Source organism: Melanotaenia boesemani, chromosome 2 (assembly GCF_017639745.1).
Source record: "Melanotaenia boesemani isolate fMelBoe1 chromosome 2, fMelBoe1.pri, whole genome shotgun sequence".
Lineage (NCBI taxonomy): Eukaryota > Metazoa > Chordata > Actinopteri > Atheriniformes > Melanotaeniidae > Melanotaenia > Melanotaenia boesemani.
Window position 1 is genome coordinate 35,840,359 of NC_055683.1, and position 15,890 is coordinate 35,856,248.

At 39.2% G+C, this 15,890-nt stretch overlaps 2 protein-coding genes across 2 annotated transcripts; both read right to left on the reverse strand.

The window, feature by feature from the left end:
- Window positions 1-1,113: 1,113 nt before the first annotated feature.
- cbx2 (chromobox homolog 2 (Drosophila Pc class)) lies at window positions 1,114-8,398 on the reverse strand. The gene is made up of 5 exons (XM_041975524.1): window positions 8,317-8,398; window positions 8,171-8,214; window positions 6,321-6,386; window positions 5,223-5,292; window positions 1,114-5,149 (listed from the first exon to the last, which is right to left on the reverse strand). The coding sequence occupies exons 1-5, from the start codon at window positions 8,386-8,388 to the stop codon at window positions 3,815-3,817; spliced, it is 1,587 nt and encodes a 528-aa protein (XP_041831458.1). The 5' UTR covers window positions 8,389-8,398; the 3' UTR covers window positions 1,114-3,814.
- A 1,500-nt stretch (window positions 8,399-9,898) lies between these two features.
- On the reverse strand, window positions 9,899-15,689 carry LOC121628219 (ectonucleotide pyrophosphatase/phosphodiesterase family member 7-like). Its single transcript, XM_041967201.1, has 6 exons — window positions 15,455-15,689; window positions 14,886-15,031; window positions 13,935-14,564; window positions 12,442-12,664; window positions 11,013-11,136; window positions 9,899-10,771 (listed from the first exon to the last, which is right to left on the reverse strand). The coding sequence occupies exons 1-6, from the start codon at window positions 15,687-15,689 to the stop codon at window positions 10,714-10,716; spliced, it is 1,416 nt and encodes a 471-aa protein (XP_041823135.1). The 3' UTR covers window positions 9,899-10,713.
- Between the last annotated feature and the right edge of the window lie 201 nt (window positions 15,690-15,890).

Below are 15,890 nucleotides of genomic sequence, written 5' to 3' on the forward strand. Positions count from 1 at the left end.
GGTCACAATTATTGGACACTATCTATTCTCCTCAAGCAAAATAATAATAAAACCAAAAGCATAACTATGCTGAAGTGTTCGCCTGACCTAGATTAATAAGTAAATGATGGTTTTACTTAATAAAACATTTATTGTGCTGCCTGGACATGGTACTAAGAAGTAGGGCTGGGCGAAATCTTATATCTCAATATTTTTTTACCTGAATCACTATATACGATGTATATCTCAAAATATTTTTTTTATCAAGTAACCAAAAAGACATTTCTAATTTACAGCCTTCAGCGCCAAATATACTTTTATTAAGGATCAGCAGCACATGTGCATTAAAAAAGCTGACTGAAATTATAGTACCTTTATATTAAATTAAATGCTCCTAAAACAAAATAAATGAAAAATACTTTTCAATGACCATAACAAAAATACAGCTGTGTAATATGCAAAAGAAAAGATGCTTTTAACTCAAAACAAGCTATCTCGGTATAAACGACATTCCTTCCTGCTATACTGCGTCTGATAAAGTCTTGATTTATTTGAAAATCTCGATATATTGCCCAGCCCTACTAAGAAGAAACTTGGTGAGAAAAGACATTTGGAGCAAACCTGAACGTAAAGGTCAACGGAAACTTCACCGTTTGAAGGCACAAAAAGGTGTTGCCTAAAAATAGATTTTTTTATATATATTTTCTTAATCTTAATAGAAAAAGTTTCAGTCTTTTTAGAATCATGTTTACAGAGGAAAGCAAATAAGCTCTATGGGAATGCAATAGTTTGTTTAGAGGCAACTAAACGATGCACATAATGAGTAAAAAGCATGACAGTAACACATGGTGATGGCTGCATCATGCTGTGGAGTTTGGCTGTTTCTGGAACTGAATGTGCTTAAATGATCAATCATCAAGCGTGAAATGTGTTGCGTAGTATCAGTAAAACAGATCTGAGGCAGTCTTGAATCTTAAAAAAAAAAACTTGTATGTATATTGCTGTTCAGGGTTGCCTTTAATGAAGTTTAAAATCTAGGACTTATAAATATTGAGGAAAAGCGATAAATCATCAGTAAAGCACATGGCTGGCATGTTAAGGCAAATTAAAAGAAATTAAAGAAAAAATCTGACATGTATTTATACTATTTATTAGTAAATATGACAAATGGCACAATCCAAGGATTAATGACACTGTCCTAAAGGCTTTGAATTCAAAATAAATAGCTTGCAAAGAGAACAACATCCCATTGAGATGGTTAGTAAACCTAAAGAAAACCACAGCTGGTAACAAGTTTATGCAGAGACCTTTTACATGAATACAAAAAAGGAGATATCATAAAAGATAACATAACACGCTGACATTACACCGTAAGACCGCATTACCATACCCTGTACATGGTGCAGTAAAGATATCCTGATAAGCCCACACTAACCTTATTGCTACTGCCTGCAGGTGCATTTCTTTGAAAGTCAACTGTGCATTACAGAAGACACCAAACACAGTTTTCACCAGAAACACACAACTTGGTCCTGCAGTGAAACAGACTTCAATAACTTGGATCTTAACCAGATTTCCATCATAGATTCAGGTGTTGCATACACTCGCAGTTTCCACCCTCCCATTTCAAAGAGCAGAGACAAAGTACATAAAAAGGTACAATCTCCATGCTCTGCAACGGGGGTAACTTTTATTCAGTGGCCTGAAATTCTAGCTATCTTTGGGGTAATGCCTTTGTGTTTAGTCTCTGAGAAAGAAAGGCACAGCCTGCAGAGCAGGATTAGACAGAAGAGTTCAGTCGAAGTGCTTTGTTGCTGAACTTGTCTCAGGGGAACAGAAAGTAGCGCGTATTGTTGCAGTTTCTTTTTCGTTACATCAGATAAAGACCTTCCCGCCCCCCTAAGGCAGGGCAGAGCCTGCAGCTCCGGAACTCTTACATGAGGGTGGAATCAAACATCCGCAGATTCAAGTTACCAAAAACCTCTTCTGTACTGAAGGACTATAATCTAGGATCTGGAAATGTTGAAACTTTAGTACACAGATATGATGAAATCTGCTTTACAGTCATGACAAACAATGCCAGCTCAGACATTATCGAGCTTCAGTTGTTTAAAAGGTTTACGGGAAGATGAAGCTGGCAGACTGATGTGCTGTCCGTCATCATTTCTAGTTTTAGTCTGAGACAACTGAAGTTGCTGGTGCAAATCTAGACGGAGAGGACTGATGTGAAAGCAGAGGAGCAAAAATCAACCAGGCCTGAGTCTTATCTGACAGTTTGAGAGAAAGAGGGGGTGGAGTGAACGGAGATACTTTATCTGACTCCCCATATGCTGCAGCCTGTTTGGAAAACAGCAGTGATAAATTGGCTGTACAGTGGAATTAAAGTTCTCTTTGAGGCTCACTTCAACATGGAAAATACCCTGGAAGGAAAGGTTAAACTACCCCGAAAGAAAGGAATATACATGTTTAGCACATACTGACAAAACGGAGGTAGCTAATTCATAAAACTACAAAAATAGCAATTCTATCGACTCAGTATTACAAAGAACTTAAAACTGGCTTACAGCAGTTATAATGAATATGGATTCATAATACAGACTATTTTAAACTAGTCTTTACCTTCCTGTTCATCCCCACCTTTCATGAAGACATTCTTTTTTATTCACTGTGCTGCAATATAACCACAGACTGTAAAAACAGATGGGTGTAGCCTTCTATCTGAAAAACAGCCTGTGCAGCAATTCTACCTGGAGGGATGCATGTGGTTTACTATGACTACAAAATTAAATAAAATACAATAAAATAATGAATTTGTGGTCTTTTTTACATCTTATTTAAGAAAGTTTGATGTGGATCTTTTTTACAATATGGTCACATTTAGAGAAATATAGATAAACCATGGCATCTTTTAGGGTGGGATTAACTTGTTAACCGAAAGGCAGCACTTTAGGCTTTAAATTGACCAATGTCGGCAATGAAAGCAGCTACAAATGGAGACAAAACGAAAATTAAAATGATTCTGCAGGACACTTAAGTTTTATCTTCTTTAGAAATGATCATGTTGAATAACTTATCTCTCCTTCATGGCCTCAGTGGCAAACTACTAGACTCACTAATGTCACGAAGGTTGTATCGTTGAATGAGGCCAAAATGTTTTTAGACATGAGCAAATAAATAGCGAAGGCTGTTACAAATTCCGCGAGAACTTTGTTCTTGTTCTTGAGGCCATGAGACGTGAATAGGGATAGTTCTCGAAACATCGGCCGAGCAGGACTTTCTTCTCGTGGGGCTCCGGGACATATTGTGATTGATCGGACATTTGAGGTGGGCGTAGGTAAAGCGAAGCCGAAAGTTGTTTGCTTCAACAGCTGATCGAGTCTGTGAAAAAGTACGTAAATGTAAACACGTGAGATTTAAAGACCTGGACCCCGCCGCATGCACAACCCTGTCCTGCCATGGACGAAGTTTCTCGTTAAATATGAAATAACCCGGTGAACTGTTTATTGCACATAAAAACACAGACATCCCCCTGCAGTAATCCTGCCCCGTCGCAGACGAAGCTTCTCGTGGAGTATGAAATGATTGGATCAATACAAACTTTTTTTCTTGTTCTCACGGCCTCTAAAAATAGAACAAAGTTCTCGCTTCTCGAGGAGTATGCAGCAAGTTTTACGTTTGTTGTTTTTTTCTCATTGTTAAATATTTAAAAAAAATTTAACTCAGAGGAAGAACAAATTACCCCTGACTTTCATTCCCTGATTTGTTTCTCCTGCTGGTTTTTCATCCAGTTCTTTCAGAATCCAAGTCGACTCCGACAGCTTAAAAGATGATCGGGTCAGTAGTTGCGAATGCTAAAGAAGCCCACGCTGGTTGGTGATTCTTTGACTGTGACGGTGACCAGGTTAGCAGTGACATCCGTCACAAAGACATGCTCGATCAGACTGCGTGTGGGCTTCCAGTCCTGGTTCTGGACCGCGACAGAGCGGCCCTGTCCAGCACAAGAAGAGTTGTGGTCTGAGTCTGAGCTGCTCTCCTCCTCGCCTGTACTCATGTCGGTCATTTTTGCTTTCTTGCTGGCTTTGGAGGCAAATCTCTCCTGCTGGTTCTGAATCTCTATACAGGATTTATCCAACCTGCCTTGGACCCTGGAGGTTTGGATTTCTTTCGTCTCCCGGACTTTGTCTCCTCCAGGCTGGGTTTTTCTAGCCGGCAGTCTCCCGGGTTTTGCTGGACTCTTTGGAGGATCAAACTCCTGATTGTGTGAGACAGTGGTCTTCCTTGCTGGGTTTGTTGCGTTTCTCAGGCCTGACAGTGGCGTAGTGCTGTTTCCAGAGGCCTCGCTGCTTTGACACAGTTTGTTCTGAAGGTTGAGGGGCTGAGGACCAGAACCTTGGCTGGATGGGGTGTTTTTAGGTGGTAAACAAGCTGTGGATTTAGTACCAGGCGTCCGCTGCACTGTTGACACAGGGGGCAGGGGTTTCTTTTGTCCATTGGGTGGGCTTAGAGTATGCTGAGTGGTTCCTTGAATGGGATGTTTGGAAGTGTTCAGATTCAGTGCTGCCACCCCTTTTGATTTACTTGCAGCTGTTTTCAAATCAAGACTTGTCCCACTGCTCATGCTGGAGATGGAGATTTTTCTTTCTGTCACACTTCTCTGGCTGGGCTTGTTCAGTGGGAGGGAGGCAGTTTGGGCTGAGGACCTGCCAGGCCCAGCAGAGCTCATGGAGGTTTTCACTGTTGCTCCCTGAGTGACCGGGTTTCTGTTCGGACCCACTGTATCCCTGGTCGAGCCACGATGGAAACCCATAAAGGTAAAGCTCGCTGGGTGAGCAGGCTTCTTGATCGCACCTGGAATTTCAATATCTTTGGTCGTCTTCAGGACTTTGCGAGCTCCCTTGCTCTGGTGGAATTCCTTAACTTCCGGAGGAAGGGGCTTCCTGCTTCGTTTCTTCGGGGGCTCCTGTTTCGCCATGACGATCTGTGCCTTCTTCTGAGGGACAGGATGCAGGTCTCTTGTTCTGACACTCAGGCTCGCCTGTTTATCATCCCTTTCGTCATCATCATCATCTGATGATGACGAAGAAGAAGAGCATGAGGATGAGGAATCGGAGGACGATGAGGAAGAGGCAGATGAAGAGCTGCTTGACTTTGGAGCTTCAGGTACATTATCCTAAATATAAAACACATGTTAAATGTTTTGTTCTAAATCCCGAGAATTATGTTCTGCTTGGATATGTACTTACTACAATTTTCCGTGGTCGTCCTCGAGGCCGTTTTCCTCGTTTAAGCATCAGAAGCTCCTTTTCTTGCTCTCTGATAAAAACAAATAAACCACTTCAGTATTCATCAACCAAAGACATGTTTTTCCGTTCCCACTTTTTTTTGTTTTGCAATGTTCACCATGCACATCATCATGTTTAAGCTACTGCTGGTGTTCATGTGACGACACGCCTGCCTCATCAGCTGTTTATAAAATGAAGTAGTGGTCTACCAGCTCGTGGTAGGCCGCAGCGTTTGTGGCGAACGTGTTGGAAAATGCCATATTTGTGCATTGTTTCTACTTGTTTCAATCATTAAAACCATGAAACTGCAGGAACGAGCAGAAGCAATGCAGGATATGTCATGATCGGTCTTAAACTTAGCCACTTTCATTCATCCACACACAAAGGAGTTATAGACTTCCAAGATTTTCCACGTTTTCATCTGCTTCGCCATGTAGAAGCTCATCAGATACCGATGGGTTCAAATTTTCTTCTGAAGCTTCAATCTTTCTTGGATAACAGACCAGTTTCTATGTCATCAAGGTATCTTGTGCATAATCTCATTTCTAAACTTTAAAAAAGACTTTGAGAAAACATTTGTTTGACCACCACTTTGTCTAGGAGGAGAATGTGAGCCTGCAAAAGTCACGTGAGTAAAAGCAATATCAACACAAAGTATTTACAACAAAAGGATAAACCCTCTCAATGATGTGTCATTATGTTGAGGCCTGTCATATTAACAATGAATTGTGTAAACACACCCATAATCATAATCATCTTCATTCAACTGTTTGAAAACAGGTTGGTTCCCAGAGGCAAAAAAAAATGGAGCTGACACATTTTTAAAGACTCATAATCTCATTTAGTCTGATCTCTGCAGTGGAGTATCTTTAAGGAAGCCTACAGGTCAGATGAACATCTGTGTCTTTCTTTTATTCAGGTGTATGTGGTTTTTTTTAATATTGTTTTATGTATTTGTATTTTTAAGTTCTGGCATAAAATGGCAGCTCTTGTTTTTTATTTAACAAATCATCCATTAAAACTTCCTAACCATACGGATGTCTCAGTACGCAAACCTACTTTTTGTTGAAGGCAGCCAACAGTCTCGGATCGAGGATGTTTTCTTGAGGCTCCCAGCTGTTGTGTCTGAAATAAATCGACATGAAGAGTATTACCACATCACAGCATGGCTCAGAATACACCAGCAAGGTGGCCCAAAAAGATTAAAGGGGACCCTCTAGCCTCAGCAGTGATCCCAGATCTAGAAGATGACCTTTCAGCTGAGACCGTTCATCCTGGAACACAAGACTCTGTTGTTCCAGCAGCCTTAAACTAGGTCCAAGGAACCTGAATGTTACCCGAGAAGCTTATTCAATGGCTGACTGAGAAAGTTCACTCCAGCTAGCTCAAACAGGACAAAAAATACATTTCCCTCTGAAGAAAAATAAATCTTTAATGCATTTTGGGTCAGCTTTGCTTTAGACAGATACAGGAGTCAGGATGCTGAGCTGACCTGCCTGCAGTCCAGATCTGTCCCCACTAAAAACATTTTTGTGAATAAACTGAAAAACCCACAAAGGATGTGAGATGTTTTCCTCTTTAGTTTCAGTAAAAAATATAAGTAATCTAACGCAGTTATAAACTTTTTAAAACACATTAGTGTCCAATGTAAATGTAATAAATAATATATTTTTCTAATAAAATGGGTTTAGAGCAGTAAAACTGGGGATGTTGTACGAAACTTACATTTTACATTAGGTTAGTAATTAAGTTTTCGAAAAATGACTGTTTTCTCATTCAATATGAGTGACTGTTGTGACTGATTGGTTTCAAGAAATTTGTACAAACTTTTTTTAAAATAAAAGTCATGTTTTCTTGAAGGCAATTTTTTAAATCTTTGTTTATTTATGGTATTAAATAAAAAAGTGTATCTAGAAAACAAAGTTTAAAGGAAAAGTGGAATATTTACAACTTTTTTTTTAACAAAGCTAGCAAATTTCTACGGGAACTGCTTCTTTTTTTAAACTCATTTTTACTTAAAACTGTGTGAAGAAAAATCTTTACTTGAGTCACTGGATTGTTGCCATGACATTTTCTTTTCCAGACATGAAGCAACTGTTGGCTTCCTTCCTGAGTGTGACTTAACTTTAGTTTCTGAGAGATGATTTAACCTGTTGAGAAAACGCTGAGCTGCAGACAGCAGCTGAAAACCGGCCACTCTGACAGAGATCTGAGCTACATGCATACATAATGACGTTTTCCTGCATTACTAGAATTGAATAGCCTATTCTGATCAGCAGTGAAATTATCGACCCCCACCCTTCACCCCCCCACACACAAAGGATGTGGTTCTAACAGAAAACCGTGGAGCTGGCAGGCAGCAGTGTGCATTGATGGTGGATTACAGCAACAATGTGAACAGAAGGCAAGTGACAAGAAATGATGAATGGCAGCCTTAAAAGCAGTAAAACACTTGAAATTTTAAAAATGGCCAATATTTTGGAGCACGAATGACTATAAAGCTATATAACACAGTTATACATAAAAAGATCTGTCAATTATTAGAGATTTAGGTTTATATGGACTCCGAGACAGCCACAAAACTCGATAAAAAGAAGTAGAAAAATCAATCACTATTATCCATGTAAAATAAAACATTAAAACATAAGTTGATAACGCATAAAATTTCTTTGATTTCCGTTAGCTAAAAAAAAAGAAAAAAAAAACACTTATGAAAAAAAGACGCGTGTTAAGGTAAATTTTAAGAGCTAAATCTGAACAATCAGCTGCCAAATATAACAAATATTAATTGTTGTTTTGTTTTCGATGCTTAGGGCCCGAATATAACGGTTCCGTTTCTCTGAAAGCAACAAGCGACACGTTGTTGTTGTTTTCATTGTTTCGGGCTGAGCAGCACCACTTGCACTTACTTGGATGACCATCCCCTCCACTTCACCAGATACTCCAACTTTCCCTACAGAAAAAGAGATGAAAAATGAATGAAAGGGAAAGTTTAAGGGAAAACCACCGAAGAAGAACTCCTGAATAGCAGGAAAAGTTGTTTCATTGCTCTGACCTTCCTCAGTCGTTTGCTCAAAATGCATTCCGCATCAAAAACCTGCTCTCCCACGGCGCTAAGCTCCTCCATGTCTGCCTTCGCCCCGAACACGGATTCTTTATCAAAAGACACGAGCTGCGACCAGCCAATCAGAAAGCAAGAGGCGGCAGAACCGGAAGATTAAAATTATGCCTTCAAAATAAAGGAGCGCTTCTCTAAAACGGCTCTCATTGTCCCCATGAATGAATGAATAAATGTTTGGTGGATTTTTTCTTTGCTGCAACTGCTTTTTGGCAATAAATTTTAATTCAGGAAGTGGTGAACTCTGATCATCTAGGGCTGCAGTCCTACAAGGTTTAAATGTTTCCTCGTTTCGATATTATTAAACTTTATTAATCCCAGTTAGGGGATTCCGTCCCATCCTAGACTAGGGGGAGTGGGTTGCCAGGCCAGGTTCACCTGGCCAGTCTGGGGACTTGAACCTAAGCCCACATCTGTAACCACCAGGCTACCACTGAAGGTAGTTTATTTTTACATCTGCCTTTTAAGCGCTATGAGAAATGTACCAGCATGGAGTCATTTTTCTGTTGTATTTATCTGCTGATAATTGGAGCCACATCAGGTAGCGTTTATAAGCCACACAACTGAGTAAGCTGCACTCGGCACTTCAAAAGTTAGCACAGCTTGTTTGTTTTTTACTGACATACACATACTGACCGCTGCATTGCATATTTGATCTCTGAAATACTCAGCTGCTAATGGGCATGAATGGATGAGACTGTTTGATTTTTAACTGTCTACAAGACAGCTGGCAGCCGACTAAGTCCTGTTGTGTGGGGCTAACGTGCAGTCCAATGAAAAATAAAAAAGTAGTTTAATTCAGACTGTTGGGCTAATCAGGAATCATGATCCATTACAGCCATCTGTATACAGTGTAATGTAATCCTTTCATATTGTTATAGTTACAGACTTGTCCCCTGGGAGGAAGATACAGTTCTTAAACCAGTTCAGAGTACTGAGGGTAGACACATACTGGCGAAGGAAAATTATTTGATTGACTTATTATAGCACATATACCTTAATTATAAAAAAAAATTAAACAGTTCGAATGTATTACATTTGGGGAAAAATCTAATAAGACTGCTCCCATTTTTTGGAAGCTTCTTGTTGACATCGGATAGCTTTTATACCTTTGACACCTACGGAACATTGAAAGTGTTGATATTGCTTCTTTGTCTTTTCAAAGATAAGAAATACATTTCTCTAAATTAAAATAATTAAATTGAAATTATTAACACATTTTTTTTAAAGTTCAAGTTTTACAAAAACTTTATTGTTAACGATGTAGAAATCAAAGAAAAGACTAATATCTACACTTTGTTTTTCATTATCAATACAATTTATACATTTTCCACTTAAACATATCCGAAAAAAGTGACATAACCTTGGAGAAATTGGGTAATTTTGCTATCTGTCATTATGGTTGTATCACTAAAGTGTGGCAGGCAAGAAAATGGTTTTATTCTGAAAGTTATAACCGGAAGTGAAGCTCTTCCTTATGTAACTTGACACTTATGCCCTGAGAAAGGCGGGCAACTGAACTGTGAGTGCTGTAATATGACACTTGGCTGCCACTAGTCTTGTTGAACCAAATTAATTCATGAATACAGCAACAATCATCATTATAAACAGATTGGTACAGCTAAAGTGGGTGTCTAATGTAAAAAGTAAAGCAAAATTTGTAAAAGCAAATATCCTAATTACATTTTTCACATAAACAGTTGTTTACTTATAGTATAATAATAGTATAGTTAGTATAATCCTGCATTATATGGCTTTAATCACTGCTGCACAAAAACTTATACTTCACTGATAACAAGAAAACCTTGCTTTGAGAATTATGATCAAGAACATTAAGTACATTGCATGCTGCATTCACTGGCACTTGGGCTGAACATAACACAGGTAAAGGTCAGTTTAAACAAAATATTTGTTAGAATATAATTGTCTTCACTAGGGGTGGCACCATGGACCCCTTGCATTGCACTGCACCCTTACATTTATGAAGAGTTTTTACTTGCTGCAAAAATAATTAGCATAAAAATATAACTTATAACATTCTATATCACACAGCTGATTTAGTGACTGAGTAGAATTGTGAGTCTGCTCATTACAACATGCTTTCAACCTTATTCACTCACACTATTGGTTTCAACTAAAATTCTACAGAAAAACATTGAGTGTAGCTAAACTAGTAAGAGAAATTTTCACAATTTCTTTTTGTTCATTTGTTGTCTCGGTGAAAAACTCTGTAATACATCACGTTTTATGGTATGATGGTAGATGGTATGAAAGCAAATCATCCAGGATGAATTTCCACAGCCAGCTGTCTCTGGAAATCTTTTTATGTGATGATCAAAGTGAACTTTGTTTTGTCTCCTTGTTTTCTGAAACACTTTTTAAATGTTCAGATCTGAAACAGAGATGAAGATTGTAGTCAAGGCTGAGAAAGCAAAATAAAGCATGGTTGATTTTTTTCCTTTATGTATTTGGGGATGATATTATGAGAGAAGTAAATGATTGAGCAGTTTAAAATGAAAGCATTGCCTGCTATGCTTTAAGATAAATGAAAAGTTTGCACATTTGTGTTATAAAATATTGAAACATTTATTTTTCCACGATAACCCAACAACACATACAAGTTAATTTGTTACCTTTTATTCTTGCGTTTTCTTTTGAGGATTTTGTGTGATGTTATTGCTATGAAAACGACAACCAGAAATCCACCTGCAGCACCGAGTCCAATGAAAACCTTTTCAAGAATATTTGAGTTTTCACCTTGGAGGAGAGAAAAATAAAAAAAACATGTTTACATTGTAATGATTATCTTTTTAAATGGTGTCTTTAGTATTTCTATGCTGACATCAGTATCAAACAGTTTTTATTTCAGCTCAACTATTTAGTTATATTCTTGGACGTCGTACAGACTGTGGATGTTACACAGGCAATCACATCAGCCAACCACATGATGCCGCCATAAGAACACTTGCAGTTTTTAGGTATGGCCCAGAGCTGGCATTTGGTCTAATGTCAGACATAGACTTCCCAGAAAGACACAAAAAGGAGCCAAATTAAATTAAAAGACATGTATGGAAGCACAAGAGAAAAATGTAGAGAATCAAATGAGAAAAAACCAAGATGTGAGACAAAATAAGGACGCATGAAATTACCACAAAGAGACATAAAGTGACACAAATGATCTAAACAGACATGAATAATGATCAATAAGTGAAAGAAAAAAACACAATTAAGTGCAGAATTACCCAAAACAGACCCAGAATGACCAGCTTGAGACAAAATAGATGCTATGAGAAACAAAATGAGCATAATTAGACATGCACAAATAAATCAATCATGAACTGATGCGTGAAGCTATGAAACAAGTTGTCTCATCTTTTTCTTAGTAGGACCAGTTTATAATTCAATGTTTTCTTTTTCAAAGTAATTGTATTTGATTTCTTTAACCACATGCTGTTAACTTTATTTTATGCTAATTTCTATTCATATAATAAACACAAATAATATAACACATAACAACAAAACTAAGACATCACCTATGTTTATTTGTTCTGTTTCAGCAGGAGTAGAGTGCATTAACTCGGCAACATCTGACTTTGAGTCAGGTGATCTTAAATTTAGTATTTTGCTCTCTGAAATACTCATCCAAGTACCATGTGCTCATTAATTCACAAATGAAAGTAGTCCCTAAAATATGTACCCTTTAATTCTCTTTTAGTGTTAAAAACTACAGTCCTTAGTTGCTGAAGGAACCATTTGTAAACTACTGTGATAAATTTGTCCTCCATTTTAATGATTTATGCCTTCAGTTGTTGCCAAAGGGCCTTGGGGAGAGTTTGAAGAGAAGGTATGGTCAAAGGTTAATGAGACAAACTTAGATACTGCTTATGCTTTCTAGAAAAAAAAGGTTAATGTTTTTAGTATTAAATATTTATTAAAAAGTCTGAACATATTCCTCAAATACTCCTTCTTGTCATAAAGTTGTAGTTTTACACTATGTCACTAATGAAGGAGCAGGTGTGGGAGTGACTCGTTAGCGTGATGTAAACTCACCCGGAGGAGGACCGCTGCTAACCAGCATGCTTCTGGTGGCATTCAGGTGGCCGTCATTGACCTCAGGCTTGATGCCCAGGATGTGACACATCAAAGAGTAGATGTGGACCGTCTCAAAGGGTTCAACCTGGAGGTTCTTATGGAACACCGGCCCCACCGCTCTAAAGAAAGGCTTCATGTCCATCTCCTGGTTGTCAAAGCCATGCTCTCCTTTGTGAAATTGAACTGGAAAATACTGCATAGACAGGAAGGATTATGTAACTGGCATGACCCAGTTTGTTAGGTTCAATTAGAGTGTAACTTTCACAAGGCAGTAATTTTAATAAGAGCTTAACAGATCTCCACATGCTGGCCTACTTCCAGCAGAGGGAGGTATTGGCCAAGAGAAAGAATCATTTCCATGCTGGAATAATGGGCTTTTCTCTCTTTGTGGCCACTGTCACCCAGTCAAAGTGTTCAAATGAGAATTTTAATCCATCTAGAAAATTTCCATTTTTGTAATTTCTTGTAAGGCATGAACTCCTTTGATGATTTCATGTTATATTTTTGGTTTATGACCAGAATTACGTCACATAAATATCAGTACATAAGATACCCAGTTATCTTAAAAATTATATAACAGACTTAATGTGCTTATCCTCCTCAGAGATCAAACTTAAAGGGCTGTAAGCCATAAAGGGATAGAACAAAGAGTCAGCTGATATCACGATCAATGCCAGTCATAACCTATAGACTTTAGATAACCCACGTTATCAGTAGATCCACATGTCTGATTCTTCACCTTAGACATTTTATGATTTTAGCACTTTACTCTTTAAGTTATGGTGTGTTGGTTCACAGTGTCTACTTAAACATTCAGCTGCAAAGTTGCTGCACAGCAGAGTGGCTGAGTGAGCATGGAGCCAAATGAAAATGCTAATTTTGAATTTCGAGGCATGAATAGCTCCATGAAGCATTTGAGAGCAGCGCATGTCATCCGCCAGGCCTGGATTATCCAAGCAAATGCACTTGATTAAAATTGTAATGTACTAAGATTAGAATTTAACTCGTTGTTTCTGATTAAAAAGAGCCCAGTTTCATCACTTTCCAAGAGCAAACTTTAAGTAATTTAATTATTTCTGCGGTCAAGACGTGAGGATATTTCTGGACTGAGCCTGCTGGCACGTACAGATTATCTATCTGGCCTCTTATCTCTGTCCTAAACTGCTTGTCATTTGCTTTCCTCATGAACAATTAAGCAGATCATAATCAGATATATCTACGGACTGTTGTTAATTTGTTACTGAAACTGTTATAGCAGAAGATGTAAATGTTTGCCATTTTAAATGTGGTATCTCACATGGGCACAAATGGCAATTTATTTTACCCTTTAAAGGGTAAATCAATAAGACTAGCTGCGGGCAGAAAACTGCTGCACCACCTGTCTCTCTGTGATTTGAAACTTTCCAACATGTCTGGTCAAACACAAGTCCCTGATGTTGGTGTTAACATGCACATGAACGCACCCCATTAATCACATATCCAGGGTCAGCCCATATAATGATGGGCAGGATGCGGTCGTTTTTGGCAAAGTGAAGGTGCTCCGGCATCTCTTCCTTCTTGTACACATGGAGGTTTGGGTGAGCGTTCTTCAGGGCATTATAAACCTTCTCCAGCATTCCCGGCTTAGGAAGCAGCATCCCAGAAGGACCGTAGTCCACCAAATGAAAGGACAGGTCTCGGAATGAGAAGCCAGGGATCTTTGACAGGGTGATTTCTTCCACCTGAGCACCACGAAACACTGTGGCCATGCCGTGGTCTGCGGTGATGATGATGTTAAGGTGGTCGGTCAACCCGTGCCGCTCAGCTGACTGTCGAATGTAGCCAACGGTTCTGTCCACTTGCTTTACCATGTCTCTACGCTGAGGAGAATCTGGCCCGTATTTGTGGCCTGTGCCGTCTGGCTCTCCGAAGTACAGGGACACGAAGTCCAGATCCTGATCTCTGAACCAGCCCATCACCTTGTCTGTGTTGTTTTGCCAAGCTGTCTCGTTCTTGTAGTTGTAAAACAAAGGCTCCACTTCGCGCACCATAGCAACCTCGTTCTGGTAGCTGGGTGCTGTGCCAGGAAAGTGAAGCGAGCCAGCTTTCAGGCCCTGCAAGGATGGGGAAAAAGAGGCCACATTAACATAAACATGACACATGTAGTGGACTGGTTGACAAGTGTGTGCACTCATCAGTTCATACTAAAGGAAAGCAAATCAGTTGTTGGTGCACTTTGATTTATTTTCTTACACTTGCAGCTGAACCTTTTTAGGTTAACTTACAGCAGCTGTCATTTGCATACAGTTAGCTTCTATATACACCAAATAATTAGCTGTATACAGATGTGATGCCTCTGAAATAATTCAGCATGACTTCAGAGGTGTTTTGACAAGAGAAGCAACAAACAGTTGAGCAATTTATGCTGCACGGACCTGTCGCTGTGCTGTGATCCAGATGGGCAGAGTGCCGTTGTCCCACCAATCATTGACAAACTGAGTCTGATAGTAAGGCAACTTGAAGTTGGTGGATGTATTGAACCACATGTTGTGGATCACTCCGTGGTTTTCAATGTATCGTCCTGCAGAAGAAAATCACTGTCACTCTGTCTGCGCTCATTATTCACAGCGTGACACATTCACATTAAAAATTCTATCAACAGGCTGAGTGGCATGACGCTTTTGGACAAGGTCTTACGACCAACTTTGCAGATTAGAGGAATTTAATTTCAAGGAAGTTAAATTTCTTTTAGCAGGCGCTGATGATTTTGAGAGTCAAAATAAGAAAAGGAGCAGAATTCTTCCCTCCGTCATCCAAGCATAATCATCTTACTCAGCTATAAAAGCTGTTGGACCCTGGGACATTCAATTACAACTAATTCCTTTTTCCTGTGGCTTTTTTTTTTCTTTCTTTTTCCAATCCTTGCAAAGTAAACTCTGAGCAGTTTCCTGTTCTGTCATGATATGCAAGTGGGAGCAGTGTTGTAGAAAATGAAACGCTTTACCTGTCAGGAGGGTGAAGTGTGCAGGACTGGTGATGGTGATGTATGGAGGCGTGACGTACGGGGCTTTGACTCCATCCTTGGCCATTTGGTCAAGGTTCGGTGTGTCCACATCCTGGTCGTAATCCCACCGGAACCCATCAAAGGAGACCAGGAGGACCTTCTGTCTGTCTTTGCTCACTGGAAATCCGAGGATGGAGGAGGCCCAGAGGAGGCAGAGGCTCGCAGACAACAGCATAGCGGATGTTGTGGAAATGAAATCGCACTCTACACAGGGAGATTAATACAAACAGAAAACTCCAACACTTGTCTTTTATGCGTCTATTTGGATGAGGGGATCATCAAGGCTAAAGAGATGTAAAGAAACAAGTATTTATACTGTTCTAGTTCATGGCAGGATCTCCATGGTTTCGGAGTATACGTAAGAAAAATAAACAGC

What these genes read in the sequence shown, in the direction of transcription:
- cbx2 (XM_041975524.1), bottom strand. Translation starts at nt 8,388, where the DNA reads ATGGAGGAGCTTAGCGCCGTGGGAGAGCAGGTTTTTGATGCGGAATGC. An exon ending in TGGAGGGGATGGTCATCCAA is followed by an intron (nt 6,387 to 8,170) that starts GTAAGTGCAAGT and finishes GATTTATTTCAG; the next exon opens with ACACAACAGCTGGGAGCCTC. An exon ending in GACGACCACGGAAAATTGTA is followed by an intron (nt 5,150 to 5,222) that starts GTAAGTACATAT and finishes TTTTATATTTAG; the next exon opens with GATAATGTACCTGAAGCTCC.
- LOC121628219 (XM_041967201.1), bottom strand. Translation starts at nt 15,689, where the DNA reads ATGCTGTTGTCTGCGAGCCTCTGCCTCCTCTGGGCCTCCTCCATCCTC. An exon ending in ACACTTCACCCTCCTGACAG is followed by an intron (nt 15,032 to 15,454) that starts GTAAAGCGTTTC and finishes TTTCTTCTGCAG; the next exon opens with GACGATACATTGAAAACCAC. An exon ending in AAGCATGCTGGTTAGCAGCG is followed by an intron (nt 11,137 to 12,441) that starts GTCCTCCTCCGG and finishes CTCTCCTCCAAG; the next exon opens with GTGAAAACTCAAATATTCTT.